The sequence below is a fragment of the Sparus aurata genome, chromosome 21, assembly GCF_900880675.1.
Source record: "Sparus aurata chromosome 21, fSpaAur1.1, whole genome shotgun sequence".
Classification (NCBI taxonomy): Eukaryota; Metazoa; Chordata; class Actinopteri; order Spariformes; family Sparidae; genus Sparus; species Sparus aurata.
Genome location: NC_044207.1, coordinates 15,650,712 through 15,666,836, shown reverse-complemented (window position 1 = coordinate 15,666,836; position 16,125 = coordinate 15,650,712). Strand labels below are relative to the sequence as shown.

The 16,125-nt window shown below is 39.1% G+C and overlaps 1 protein-coding gene across 1 annotated transcript in view; it reads right to left on the bottom strand.

Moving 5' to 3' along the window:
• The window catches only part of ankrd12 (ankyrin repeat domain 12), a 39,929-nt gene that overhangs the window by 16,828 nt on the left and 6,976 nt on the right, over positions 1-16,125 (bottom strand). Inside the window, 1 exon segment of the mRNA XM_030403025.1 lies at positions 1,252-1,365. Within this exon segment, the coding sequence (XP_030258885.1) occupies positions 1,252-1,311 (60 nt within the window). The 5' untranslated portion in view covers positions 1,312-1,365.

Genomic DNA, 16,125 nt, shown 5'->3' with positions numbered 1-16,125 from the left:
GCAAATCACAATACTAGCATCAATGTCAACAAGTACATGCATAGTTGTCTGAGCACAGTGAACTTTATATTGGTAAGGGAGGTTAGATATTGTCCACGCCTGCATCCCCATGTGTGCATTTAAAAAGCATATCTCCAAGTGTTCAAGCAAGTGTGTTTAGACGTTGCCGACTTTTATACAAATGTATGTTAAAGGAAAAATTATCACCATGACCAGATGCAAAAATGTGCCAAGACATTTTAATTTGGAGTAAAAAGAGGCATTTTGGTAAAAAGTGCATCTGCATGTAGTAGACCTCCATGTCAAGCTGAACTGCCAACGTTACCACCACAGTATGATTGCTAACTAAAGTACTCAAATATAAATCACAGGTAGGATAGGTTGTGATCTACAACAGCAACTATGGCCAATACTGTGCCAATTCTGGTATTACCAAAATGCCACTTTCCATTTATCTGATGGAGATGGAAAAGCGGGACTGTCACAGACAAATCAGCAATAACAATGTAACTTTAGCTAGTGGGCTAGTTTGCTACTGAGACATTGGCAAACGAGTCGTGATTGTTTTATACTTGTTATAAAGAAAAGGACAATAATGTTTCAAAGCAGCACAGATTTCTCATAACTCCTGGTTTGAAGTGTGCCTCTGTAAACATCCGTTTGGAGGGCCATGTAGCATCAACACTTTGCTCTAACCCTCAATCCTATCAAGAATGGGGACATCCTATCCCTCGACATGCAAAATGAAGAGGTAGGGCTAACTGGTAGGGGCAAAGGAGTTTGGTTTTAGGCCTTGCCTGACCTTGAGCTGAAACTGATTTGTCAACTGCTGTTTCTAAGATCAAGAACCAACACTGACTCTTAATTTTTATGTCAAAATAGACAAGAATCCCCTAAAACGTTCAGGAAAATTGAATAATTTCCCATGACAACCGGGCAAACTCCGTCTGCTGATGAATATTATGATATTTGATCTCCATCTACAAAATGGGCCGAAAGGTAGGATTATGTTATCAACAGCTGGTTTCAAGATCAGGAATGAATTTTAAACCTCAACTTGGGATCCGACTTTGTAATACATATCTGTGAAAATAAGCTGAAGCCAAAATTTCATAGAGCTTTACACAGCAAGCATTCATTACATGTATTTAACACTGGAGGAGGGAAAAGTGAATAAATACAGAAATAAATTTGGTACGCTTCTTTCTCAAGTGTCATCTTCAGTGACATTCTGTGTATGTGTTTGCATACCTTCTTCCCCGCCTGCTTATCCACCATGGCTCCATCTCTGTCGCTCCCAGGTTTGGCCATGGTGTGGCACCTGACTAGCTGTGACAGCTACAGCACAGTAGGTTCATCATGCACCTGGAGACACAATACAGCAGCAATGAGAAGGATTTCAACACTGCCACATCACAGTCTGACTGGATGATTTGTTTAGTGTTTTTGCACCAGACATTGGTAAAGAGGAGACATGTTTAAAAGGCAGGTACTATAAATGACAACTTGTCACTGAGACTGTTTACGGGCAATGTCTGCATCACGGAGGAAATGAGAGCAGAGTAAAGAAAGGTCACTTAACCCCAGAGAGGAGTGGAGTGGCAGCGTATGAAACAGGTTGGCTACAAAGAGCGTCTCAGCTGTGTTTCAGGATGTATGCCGAGTGCATCAGTAATCTGGGATTTTTATTGAAATTTCCATTACACTTCTAGACACTGACCTTAAAATCAAGCAGGAAACAACTACAGAAGGCAGCATGAATCATAGCTTTAGGGACTAATAAAGTTCTCCAAGGAGGACGCCCCCCCTGCATGTTGTCACTGTGGCCTACTCATCAGTACAACCAAGCTTCTCTCTGATGTGGTCTGTGTCAGTGTAGTAACACACGCATGAGAGTCAATGGGGGCACTGTGGGCGCCTACAGGGACCGGAGAAAGTGTAACACTCAGCTGAACATGCGCACTGAAGATTGCATGGCATGTGTCAGTTATCTTGTCACATGAAAATCTCCATTTTCAGGCACAAGACCCCTTTCTTGTTACTTTCGATGTTCAATGCTTCTTGTTTTACACATTCTCACACTAGGTAGAATCAGTTGGTCCTTATAAAAGTACCATAAACATTAACATCTATACTAGGAAAATGGAGAGCCACTGATAGGTTGTGAAGGAGCCTCCAAAATGAAAGGGACAGCCCCATAACTCATTATGAATCTTATTACTCAACACTATCTATGTAGTATCAATTGAATTTACCTAGAAAAGAACCAGTATGATTGTTTTCCAAGTATTGCACTTATTCATGCAGCTAACAGGACTGGGGGAGACCCACGTTACTAATGACTACAGTACAATTTTCACAATTCTGGGGATTCCTTCCAATCAGAAGCTAGTTTTCTCTTTCATGGTAGCCATTATGTACAACTATAAAAAGCAACTGAATAATCCTTTGCTTGTCTCATTACTTTATGATTTCAGCTTTTAAAAATGTGAATATTAGTGCTTTTATGAGAGTAAATTGTATATCTTTGGGTTTTGAGCTTTGGGACAGACAAAACAGGCAATGTGACTATGTTAACTTGGACTCAGTTGTCACTTATTTCTTAATAGATTAACTCAACAATTGACTCCAGAACCTTATAATATAAAATAATTAAGACTGGGCAATATAGCCTTATAATAAAATCACAATATATTTAGGCTATAGTGCAATACATAATATCTATCAATATTTTGAAATCTTCACAAAAATCACATCATAAATGGTAGGACTAGATGACAAAGTCCAATATTGTTATATTTCTAACCAAATATCTACATATCAATATTGTGACCATAAATTATATCTAAGATGATATATAGTCTTATGTCAAGATAACTACATTGCCCATAGTGAATAAATCTAAGACGGCACCTTTATAAGTTTCATGTAAAAGGTTTTATTATACAATACTACATAAGACAAGGGAAAGCAGCAAATTACAGCGCTGCTGAAACCATCAAATGTGAAGCATTTTTGCTATACTTTACAAAAATACATCAATATCACAGCTTACTAAACCACGCCAGGTTTATAGTACCATCCAGTGTACCTCTACATGTACTCATTACATCTATGTAGGCATCCTGTCATTTGTGTCTTTGTGGTACAACAGGGACCGCAAAAGAATTATTATGTGCGGTTTAGCTACACACCACATGACCCTTTACAGAGTGCAGTACATGCAAGGTTAGCAAGGTGTGCTAACCAACTTGAGATGTAAACAATGCCTTAAAAATGGACAAAACACAAATGTAAGTGGTCATGTTTCACTTAAAATTAAGGAGAGAAGTATAAGTAAGCAGCTACTGGACAAAATATTTTTTTTTTTTTAAATCAAACATGTCAGTCCTATAAACAGCACAATGAACTAGAGGTGTGGAAATGTCTCAATTATATGATGCATTGATGCAGAGACGGAGCATAATTGAGAGTCTGAGGCTTATACTGATTGTTGATTGCCCGGCCTCAGCTGGACAACAAAGTTACGTCGAGCCGTTACTCCCATGCTCTGAACAGTGGGCAACATATGGCTAACGTTATTTATGTAGGAGACATGTCAGAGGGAGTCAGATCATCTGCGAATGATAAAAAGAAACTCGCTCAGTATTTTTTGAACAGACATCTTGGGCACATGAAGGATTTTTTTCATTTGCTGGGAAGTACAAACTGGACAAGTCCCACACCGAGCGTGACTTCTACCTCATAACAATTACCAATCACGTCAGCAACTTTCACCTGAAGCTAATGTCTAATAGCCATATGTAATAACTGTTACAGCAAGCCCAGTTAATCGGCCAAGATCTGGGAAGGTGCTGTCAACTTTGCCATCCAACTCAGAGAGGTGTGTGCAGCTGAGTCAATAAATGCCTTATCTTAAAGCTGCCATGTGAAAACAATATTATTGTACAATATATGTACTATATACTACAACAAACATGCAAGGCACTGCAGATGGATAAATTATTTGTTTTGTAATGTTTATGTATTGAAAAGATGCAGCTTTGATTTTGTAGACTGCTATACTCTAATTATTGGAAGGACTCTCTGAACAATAGGGCAATTTAAATGATGAAATGCTATTACTGCAATCCATTATCATCATCATTTTTATCATCATCATCGTTATTATTGTTATTGTTATTATTACTATTGTTGTTATTATCATCATCATCATCATCATCGTCGTCATCATTATTATTATTATTATAGCATTGAGAATCGTTTTGCACTTGAATCGTTTTGCACTCGAATTGTTGACAGCTGAATTGCAATCAAATTGAATCATGAGGCCAGTGAAAATTCACCCCTCTATAGTCAACTGTGACCCACCATGCCACCATGACGGTACAATCAATTGCATGTGTATGCATTAGCCTATGCATGAAACAACATTTTAAAACACAACCACTGTAGCTAAATAGATCATAACAGAATACCGACCCTCAATTATTAGATCACATAAAGATAAGGAGCACATTATGGCATTTCATATACATCACCATCACATGGGGCAATTATGTGACATACTGGGGACCTATGTAAAAGCCATTAGTCTTACCAGTTTTAGCAGCTAAAGCACTCCAAGACAGAGGCATTAACAGAGCGGCCGTTCTGTAGCCGCAGTGGCAGCAGGAAAAGAAAAAAAAGTGCTGCTACTGTAACCTGTTTTAGTTGACAATCTTAAATATATGTACTATAAAATCTTAATTTGACTTGGACTTTGGGATCCTTGAGGTCTTCATATTGTGTGGGTTTGGGATGCAGTGTTATTTTTTGTCAAGCACAGGAAATATGCAACTACTTGGATAACATATTAATTGTTTTTATTTTAGAAGAAGTAGCAAAACCATTCAACTTTCTCTGGTTCCAGTTTCCTAATTGTGAGGATTTGGGTTTTGGACTGTTAGTCAGATAAAATTATTGATTTGAAGAGGTCTCTGTGGACTAATGGAAATTACTAAATTGAGTTACTTAAATTTTATTTTGTGTGACTAAATGTGCAATATTTTATCAAACAAGCCTTTAGGATTAAAACATATTAACAGTTATAATGACTTAATCCAATTACGTATGCCATTTGCCTTTCCAGATAGAATCCAGTCGAGTTTGTTTCCAGAACTAAATATTCATAAACAAAAAGACTAGACTTCTGAAAGGAATCCAAAAGTGTTTAGTTCTTCAGATACTTTTACAACCTTTGCTGATCCTGAGTAATAGAACAGTGTTAACAGCTATCGTTTTTCCAACACACAGCCGAGGCCAGTGAGAGGTCCATCATTAGTCAGCAGATAGCGAGTATGCAGCAGCACCGTCATTCAGGCAGCTGAAAGGGGGAATTGAGCAGCCCACAGTGAACACGTTGGTGTAAAGAGGCTTGTGTATCGGGGTATTAAAGCGGTATAGACAGCCCAGGACCAGACCAGAAAACAAACGCTGACAGGACTCCAATCTGGCCCAGAGACGAGGCGAGGAGGGTGTGACTATAATTACAGAGGTATTTGGGCTCTCGCCAGTTTGGCATTCGCATTCACTGCATTTCATGAGCAGCTCAGGGCTGCATAAGCCCCTGCAAGCTCTGCCATTAACCTTGGGCTGTTTCAAGTCGAGATCAAACCCTGCCTTGATGACTACTACAGTTCACAGCGACTAAAGCTGAGATTAGTTTGACATTGGATCCCATGCAGTGAAAAATGTGATAACAACAATAAACTAACCCACTCAATTCCATTGAAACTGACAAACAAACTGCAAAAATCGCATCTGTAAAAAGGTTGAAAGTAGGAGAGAGAGACGTGACACCGATGGCTGGTTCCCTCTGCCTCAACATCAGTGATGTCGTAAATAATTCAGTAGCCAAGAAGGAGACACTGAAGAGACAAAAAAAATATACTAGGGCTGTAAAATTATGACTGAATCATTACAGATGCATCTGCCAAGTATTCTCTCAACTAATAGAACCAACATTTATTTCAATAAAATGGAAAAAATAATGAAAAATGTTTTTTCTCTAGGGACCAAAGCGGTGTTAAAAGTTTCATCCAAACAATAGATCTAGAATATTCTGTTTATAAGAAATAAAAACAGAGAAAGCAGCTGACACTGGAGACACAGCAACATTTGAATGGTTGCCATCTTTGCCTTAAAGGGATATTCCGGTGTAAGTTCAATCCATGGTCTAACACACCATGAAACTGTGTTAGACTCCCTCTCAAGAGATAAAGTTTGCAGACCGCTAGCTAACGTAGTTTTAGCATCCTCAGAAATGACCGCACGACAACATTTCATTGCAGTAAATGGGTCCAAATATAAAACCGCCATCAAAAAGCCACAAATATAGTCGATTACCGAGTGCAGTAGAGTCCCGCAGTAATGATCATCATTGAGCTGCGGAACTCTACTGCACTTGGTAATCGACTTACAGGGCTTCCCCACAACAAGGAAGGCTTCTCGGGTGGTGAGATTTGTTTATCTACTCCGACAAATCCGGCAATGATATCAAATGTTTAATGCCTCGAAATATGTGCTGGGACCCTATTTCTAATGTTGCTGAAGTTTGGTGCCGTTCTGAGCATTATTTGTGGCTTTTTGATGGCGGTTTTATATTTGGACCCATTTACTGCAATGTATTGTCGTCGTGCGGTCGTTTCTGAGGATGCTAAAACTATGTTAGGTAGCGGTCTGCAAACTTTATCTCTCGAGAGGGAGTCTAACACAGTTTCACGGTGTGTTAGACCATGGATTAAACTTACACCGGAATATTCCTTTAAATAAACCAAAAAAAACCCAACAATTAACAATTCACTTGTCATCAAGATAGTTGATTAGTTGTCTGTCAATCGACAACTTCAAAGGATTTGTCAAATAATAGATTCTCCGCTTTACAGAGAATGAATCTGCAACTACTTTAATAATCATTCACTAAAACTGCAGCTTTGGATCGCCTAAATTTTGAAAGCATATGCAAATAAACAATGTTTAACTCCCCTAAATGTTTCACTGGCAAAAGTCCAACAGATGATGCAAAACAAGAAGAAAGCAAGGGCAAGCTATGAAACACCTCTTTGCTTTTTTTTTTTAGCAAAAATAATAAGATCTCAATAAGATACGTAAAGTGGGAAATGTGATAAGCTGATGATGTAAATATTGTGACAGGCAGACAGGAAAATGTTTAAGGGTTTTTTTGTTTTTTTTTTTACTTTCTGATTTTATTTTCAGTTTTAAAGAGTCTATTAGGAGCATTATTAAATTGATATTAATTGTGAAAATAATCATCAGTTGCAGCTCTTATTGATAGACTGATCTTTCTAGCTCTGAAATATACTGAATGGAAAAATCCTGTCTACATTTTTGTGACAGTTTTGACAGATGACCAAAACATGGTGGCCACCAGGGCTGGAGGTCAAGTTACTTTTCAGATTATGTGAATTCTAAATAGCCTGGACAAGACAAACCACTTGTCATGAAAATGTATCACTTTCTTAAAAACCACCTATGAATCAAGTCAGTGAAATCCCATGTTAAATGTGCTGGTCCTTCTGAGAAGCAGATGTCTCTGTATTTATTCACAACCTGGTGTCCCTGCACTTACCTGGTTCCTGACTAACAACAATAACAACCATTTCCCTGTAGTGCTGGGGCATGTTGGCCCTGACATCAGTGGCTGCTTCAGAGCATGTCCTTGCATTAGTGTAGTGGTTTGGGGGCTTTAGAGAGATGGCGATTGGGGGTGTTAGTGTGGTGTAGATGTGTGCTGGGGGGTGGTGAAGACTGAGGTGGTGTAGCTGGGATAGATGAAGCACACACAGTACGGTAACCTGATCCACAGACTGCAGGATGGGACAGGGAGGGAAGAGGGCTAAGAATAGCACTGAGCCTGACACACAGAGTGCAGAGTATGCTGCCACCAGCAGCAGAAGCAGCAGCAGCAGCAGCAGCATTACTCCACTACTGCTTCCAGAGTACTGCCTGCTGTGAGCTCTCACACACCATGTGGAAAATACATGTGATTTCCCCCCTGCTCTCCCATGTGGCTGCACTTACGACTGCACACAAAGGAACCTATAGGAAAGCAACCTCTAAAAGCATCACCGTGTTTGGACTCTTACACACTGTTAGAAATTAAACCAAGTTGATTATTAGCAAGAATATCTAAAAAAATCTACATTCAGGTTTTTCCTTCAATAAGAGGCAGGAAAATCCTGTATCGTGCTCAAAGAGACGCACTACGCTTGCTGCGACAGTAAACAGCCGGTCACGTGATCGTGGACCTGTATGCCGTCAGGCGAAATGATGGGGAGGTTTCTCTCAGCTGCACATCCACTCCCAGCCTTCGTCTCCTCTTCCTCCCCCCTGACTCCCTAATGAGTAGCAGGACAAAGCAAGGCGCAAAGGCCCGATTACGACAGGAGAGGGACAGAAAAGGCAACAATACCCAGCAAAGAGCCAGCCATCTTCAACATGATCACACGCATAGAATAACAGCGCACATTGTTAGTTTACTGACCAATTTATATGCTTGCAATGTTGAAATATCTCAGTGTGTATGCCAAATCTGTTATGCGCCCTAAAAATGTCCTGTCCAATCATCTTCCTGTTGGCAAAACAAAAACAAAATTATTATCTTTCAATAATCCAAATTATTGCTGAAATGAGGGAAAATGTTTTATTTGTCTCCATGTTTTTTATGACTTATTCATCTGATACAAATACTAAATATCCCTGAGTGGAAGGTCTACAAATTGAGCATTAGATTTGTGGCTGTTTGTCAGCAAAACATTTAATCACATATCTGTTGTTTATATTTGTGCGTTTAATATTTAATGTAGTAAAAGACATTTAATTTAATTTTATCTGCATTAATTACTGATGAACATAAGTGTGTGCCTTTTAATAACCCGGCAGAACTATGTAAACAAGGAAAGTTGTTGTGGTGTTTAATACATGGTGCCTGCAAAGGACTGCTTAATATAAAATACAAATAAACAAATAAAAGCCTCTTCTATTGTATTATATAGCCACATTCATGCTCTCCTTCTGCCTAAACTGTCCACCATATTCCACAGTATAACACTTCCTGGACGACCTAAGTGAAGCTCTCCCCCAACCATCACCAGTCGTCTGAACTGAAGGCATTTTGACATGGGCAAACAAACAGAAAGTGACACTGGATGCCTCAAGGCGTCTGTTCACCTCTTGCTACCCTAACCCCAGACAGACAAAACACGCCTACTCCAACCAGAGTGTCTGGCCTTCGTTCTAGTAGTTGTTCGGTTGCATAAATGAGCCAATCATGTTCCTGGGAAGAGGTGGTGAGCCCTGGTTCACATGGGAAAAGCATGGGTTACCACTGCCAATATTGGTGAGTAAATGTATGAACAGGCACAAGTCAATTATGTGGGCCAACATGGGACAAATGGTTAATTGTCTGCCTGACCTACAGTACAACAAGCATACTCTTCAACTTAACTCAACACATCATGTTAGTTGGCAAAAATAGTTTCAGCAAACTAAATTTTCTGGCTTAATTCATAATAATCCAAGCATTAAGCTGTTGTGCGAGTCAGACATAATGTACTATGTGTCCTAAATGTGTATTCTTATGTAAGATTGAGTGCTGAACTGTTTCACAGCCTTATCCATCACTTAAAAGCTTCCATAAAAACAGGAAGAGCCCTAAATTTACAAGGCAGAGGCTTGGGGCATGGCTCGCACACAAATCAAAAGCCTCATAAAATAGCTAATGTTTGTACGCGAGAGGCGTAAATAGGGTTAACTTTACTGGCAGGAGAATAAGGCTCAGCCCACTGGAACACGCCCATTAAATTGGTCCGGCAGAGACTCAGAGAGCCTTAAGAAGCCTACCGCCACTGCGCTGAATGTAGGTCAATGATCAGATACCCACGAAATGGACAAGAACAATGGAGCCTTTACTGGTGATTATGGGTTAAAAAGGAGGGGAGAGGGAATGGGGGAGGGATTAGACCAAAGGTTAGGACCTAGGCGTGGGTCTTGTTCTTATTTCCACCACAATGTCAAGCTCACATGACTGAGCCAAACACTGTGGAAGTGTTGCTGTTCAACTTTCAAGGAAACTTCAATATCACCAGCAATGATTCAACAGTTGAGACGAAGATTGAAAGCCTAATTCCAATAAAAAAAAGCTAAACATAAACAACCTGCTTATTTCATTGTAAACAGAACAAAAACAAAGCTTAAGGTCCTTCTCAACTAGTGATGACAAGAACAAAAGTAGCAATAGACTACCACATATTGGATCAAAACAGCCCTTTCATATCTTTTGCACCAAGAGAATTAACGTTCAATTGCCATGTCATGTTTGTTCGTGAAGCCACTTACTATAAAACATAAAAACATGGCATACAAGGTGTCACAACCACAAGGAATCATCAAGGAAGTTAATATGAGCAACCAGCAGGCCTCTGTCTGAAAAATAAACCACAAGGGAAATGCTGTGTCAGTTTTCATTACGACATTCAAGACATGACTCCATCTACACCTGCCACATCCTATTAGGCCTGATGAGATGTCGATCCGATCACAGGCCTGACACATGGCTGCCCGAGCTGTGCCAAAACCACAGCTTTACTGTGCCAGAGTAAGCCTCGCCGAGGCCAGCGTCTAAAGGTTGACGCAGCATCTCCCATCTTCCGACTGGGTGAAATACGCAGCCTACAGACTGAACCAAGTCTTTGATCGACAGTCGTGTAGAATGAAGATTAGTAGCAGTTTAATATCATCGTGTTCACTATCGGGCAGTTAAGACGGTGCAGATAAACAAGTACTTAATATTACCCAGGATACTGAGTTAATTTAACTTAGCTCTGAATCTGTTCAGGAGGGTGTTTAAATTATTTTTCAATATGTTCCACTTTCAACATATTCAACATTAGTCATCATGCTGTGCAAATTTTAGGGCTGCAGCTATCGAATATTTTTAGAATTGAGTATTCTACCGATTATCCCATCGAGGAATCTAATAAAAAATAATTTGGCATTATTAAACAACAATACCAACAAATGCATAACGAAAATGACAGGCCTGTTAAATAGACCAAGCTATAGGCTTTTATTCCTGAAAAAAAAAAAAACATACAGGTATTTATTCCAACTATTCCTAACAGCGGGAGTAAAGGTGTGTGTTCGTCTGTGTGCACCCGTGCGTGAGGGAGAGTGAGAGACACGAGATGAGTGTGTGTGTGTGTGTGTGTGTGTGTGTGTGTGTGTGTGTGTGTGTGTGTGTGTATAAAGGACTTATTGGGTGTAGGCTATTACTCTCTTGCAATTTAACACAAATTAGTTTCCACATTAACATACTATCTAGTCATACCGACATCAAGCTACAGCCTCCACAAATACCATACGCTCCAATTAGCAATGGTAGACTACGTTAAATTAGCTAACATCAATGTTTATGTTAGCTTGTGTCAGCAACGCTTGGTGAGCTGGTGCTAACAACTGGATGCTTTCGGTTCAGATGTTGAATCATAGTTGGCATGCTGTTGTGGTATGCCAGTTCTGCTTTGCAGTAGACACGTTGCACTTTGTTATCTTAATTTTTAAGTGTGAAATGATCCCAAACTTTGGACATTCTCTAACTTTTACGGACGGCTTCTTGGTTCTCCACCATCGCGCTAACTCAATTCTTAACGTAGTGATCCCTAAGCTAAGCAGGCCACATAACGCGGGTGATAGGAATTAAACGAAGCCTTGGCAGAGATTTTGCTTCGACCATTTTTTGTAATCGAATTATTCGAGTTACTCAAGTAATCGTTGCAGCTCTAGCAAATTTGAACTGAATTTGAATACGCAACAAGTGTAATAAACATATCTGAGTGTATAGCAACATAAACAAACCCCCCTTTGAATACATTGTAAAGAAACATGTTCAACACAATGTTGTATCGCTTATTCTGTCTTTTAATATTTGTGAAGTACTTTCAAACTGCCTGCGTATGAACTGAGCTCACCATCGTCCTAAATGTTGGTAAAATAGCTGATACACTTTAATTAAAGCTAAACTTGTTTTTAGAATATTTAAAGTGTTAGAGTACACAACATGTAGTGTTCTTGAAAGTGTATGCAACAGACCTATTCATAGCTGTGGCTGCGCTGTTTTTGAAAACAGACATGCATAGTGCAGAAACAGCATGAATAGTAAACCAATGTCAATGATCAACCAAATTTTCCCAAATACAATTTAAGGTCAAAGACATACTACACAAATTCCACAATGACAGGGAGATACAACAAATCCTATCAAAAGACATGCCCAGAAATCATTCGTGAATGAAATACTCATTAACTTATTTTTCAGCAGGAGGGTCCTTGGCCCTCAGAAAGCATGGTCCCTGTGAGAGCCAGAGTAAACAGGATATGACTGCTTTCTTAGGCATCAGTTAAGTTAAACCAGCCAAGCAATAGAGGCTACAACTACACCGATTGTCAAATAGTTTTTTTCCCCTCTAAACTATCAATGCTCTTATTTCTCTCACTACTCATTCATAAAAAAAGGAAACTTCAAGGCCTCATCAATAATTAAAAACCTTGGAATTTTACAACCCAGCTTTTCTTTTCTCCTCCTTTCTGCGTTGTCATGCTGTACTCTTGTGCAGGAAGGTCACAGTCTTTGAAAGCACATGGTGGATTATCACAGCAACATCAGCCGTTACGCACTGAGATATGCACTCAACGTACCAAACAAAAACAACGCTCTGCACACATTCAGCTGCTGGCAAAGGCTAAAACATGTTGTGCAATCAGGAGGCTCCACCCTCCACACACACACACACACACACACACACACACACACACACACACACACACACACACACACACACACACACACACACACACACACACACACACACACACACTTGCAGGACCCCTTGAAGACGCAGCCGCTTGGCTCCTGGAGCCAACTGCACACTTCATATCATAAATGGCACTAGTGTTTTCAGTGCAATTTGAACTGCAACACAATAAACGCGGTATGCAGCTTGAAGCGAAAGTGATACAGAGCAGAATTTTAAGCTCTATGAAATAGAGGAAACAGATCATTTCAGCCCTCAGTGCTCAGCCTTCTGGGATTTTTTATGTTATTTATTAAAACCAAATGTTGCTTTACCTACCTCTGACCATTTTAGAGAGATTCCTAAACAAACACCTGAATTATAAACGACGGGCCATACACACACAAACACGTTTGTCAGCACTGAGGGGCAGCTGGTCTTCACTTTGCAGAGGGAGAAGAAGAGTAAAACAAAACCTCCGACCGTTTTGGGGGCTTTCCCTGAAGATACTACCCTGGTGTGATCACACATAAAGAAGAAAAGAGGAACTGCATTGTACTTAAATATTATGTACGAGGACAATACATTGGTAGCTTTATTCATTATAATTATAATAGAAACCAGAATTCCTAATATCTCTGTTGGCAAAGAAATGCTTCAAGATGGCACGAGGATTAGACCTGGAAGATAAAATAAAAGTCCTGACATCTCTCAGCCAGCTAAGCTAAGCCTCTCTTTAGCAGTCATACTGAGCCCTCTAATGCTTCAAATGAAAGAGTCGAAACATTCAGTGAGCTGGAGGAAATTTGTTTGAACACCATTACAGACCTTTGTAAACTGTGATATTTCATAAACATTTTTTTCCAGAAAGAATAATGATTATTTACATTTTTAACACTTTATTTGTGTCATTCATCTGCATTTATACGCCAACAACTGTACCTTGTTGTGAAGGTCACTTTCCTACCCTGCCACCTCTGTATCTTTTTTTTCCATAAATATTTCAATATAACATTCTAAAACATGTGATGCACATAACTTTTAAAATGGACATAGGAGCAGGCAATCTAATGATTCTGGCTCATGGTTATCTTAAAAAGGTGTCCACAATCATAACATTCGGGAAGATGTAGCATATCCTGGCTACATGAACAAACCAGCACATGTGTTGAACTAGATGACTATGGATATTGGACAGGTAACTTCACACATCTCTTCCTTTGTGGATTTATTATAAATAATGCAACCTGAATTACAGCTAGCAGCATGGCTGATGAGGAGCTTGTGCCAAAAGATAACTATCTTTAATGTAATTTTGCATTTTAATGGTGCAACTGGCAAAATTCATAGGGTAGATCAAGGCTAGTTAGCTCTGTCTACAGGGCATTTCAAAATTCATACAAAAAAAAAAAAGAGAATTTCGATCTTGATAATATTTTTTGGGCCAGATGATCCAACCCTACATCTGGCATATCAGTCTGTTAGATGCAATAAATTCTAAAAAGTCAAAGTACTACATCTTCTACTACTACTACTACTACTACCACCAATTATAACATGTAACATGTCACATCTTGTGCATGCACCCTGAAAACTAAAAAAGAAATCCTATCCAATGAATAACACATCCGTTCTGTGACAAACAGCACACTATGAGATACTGTATGTCCTTTCATATTTGCTAATGCCCAACAGGACCTTGGTCAATACCCTATTCTCTCACTAAGAGGCTTAAAGTCTGTCTGGAAAGGCTACAGCAGCCACAGTATGGTTTCCCAGTTACACATACAGTAGGTGCTTTCTGTGTCACTGTTTACCAAGTGGGGAAATCTTAAAAAGGATCAAAAGTAATTTAGCAAATTGGTCAGTTTAGTACGACTGAACATAAGGTTGTAAAGACTGTTAATTGTACATACTACAATGCAAATTTCCATTTGTTCACACTCTCCGCTTAAAGGAACATCTGCCTGGACTGTGTGTGTGTAAAACTGATGTGATTGTAGACCCTCCCTCATCTGATATTCAAGATCTGGCAGAAATTAGAGGAAAATCTGATTTTTGTGCTTCCAGGCCTGTCATTCATTGCATCCGGGTGAGATCAGAGGATGAATGTTGGCGCCGTACGTTGCCAAGATGGAGACGGAGTAAATAATATTTCAAACTGACCAAATCTACTCCCTGGCTGAATGTCACAGTTCTTTAGACTTGCACCACAGCAGGGTTGCAACAGTTTTACATCGGTACTGATTAATCCAGTTTTTTGATTAATTGATTAGGCTAATAATTACTACTACACAAAATACTAGAATATCAAAAATACTAGTTATAATCATTAGTTTTTAAGCAAACAACTCTTAGGAGGAATCCCAAATCCAGTGGCCAACTAGATTTTGTAGGAGAATGTTTTGAGCATCTAACTGCAGTTAACCATCTATTGAAATCCCATCTATGCAATCTCAATGCATGTGAAAAATCACAATGTATTTGCTTTAGTGGGAAGGTTCTTTCATTAAGCCAAATGTTCCCTATTTCGCTCCAAGTCGCACCAACAAATGACACAAATGTGTTACACCATGTAACAAACTGTGCAAAGGTTCCGAGGGGAGAATTCAAAACAAATCGAATGTGAGAGAGAAAGAGAGGAGGAGAAAGAAAGAAGGGAGATAGTGAAAAAAAAGGGCTTTGGAGGAACAAGAAGACTAAATGAGTCAAGGAAACCCTGCTAGAAATGAAAAAGTGGAAATTAACACTTCCAAAACAGATCTGACAAAAATACTGAACTTAAACTCTCACAGAATAACAGGCCATATTCTACTGGCATTCATCAGTCAAGGTCAACAAATATTTGGTGATCGCTTGTTATTAAATTCACCCTACACATGTGGTGTGCATGTAGAAAAAAATATCATTCCCAGGAATGGTAAATCATATTGCAGATGGAATATCTATCAAAATAAACTTGGTATGATATTTATCATAACACAGGGGTCCTCAAATACAAATCTTAAAGGGCCACAAAGATTCTTTTCAATAACTCAAAGGTCCATGTATTGAGGTCAGTCAGGCCACATGCAATAATACTGTAATATTCAAAACAAAATGTCCTTTTCATTCTAAACAACAAAATACGAACTAAAATAAAATGTAATTTCCATTTTAACATAAATTAAAATACATAGTTGAATATTTCCTCTTTTTGTTTGCCTTCAAACATTGTGTCCATCACTTCAGTTATGCATTATTTTATTTCATTGTGACATAGATGTGACAAGAA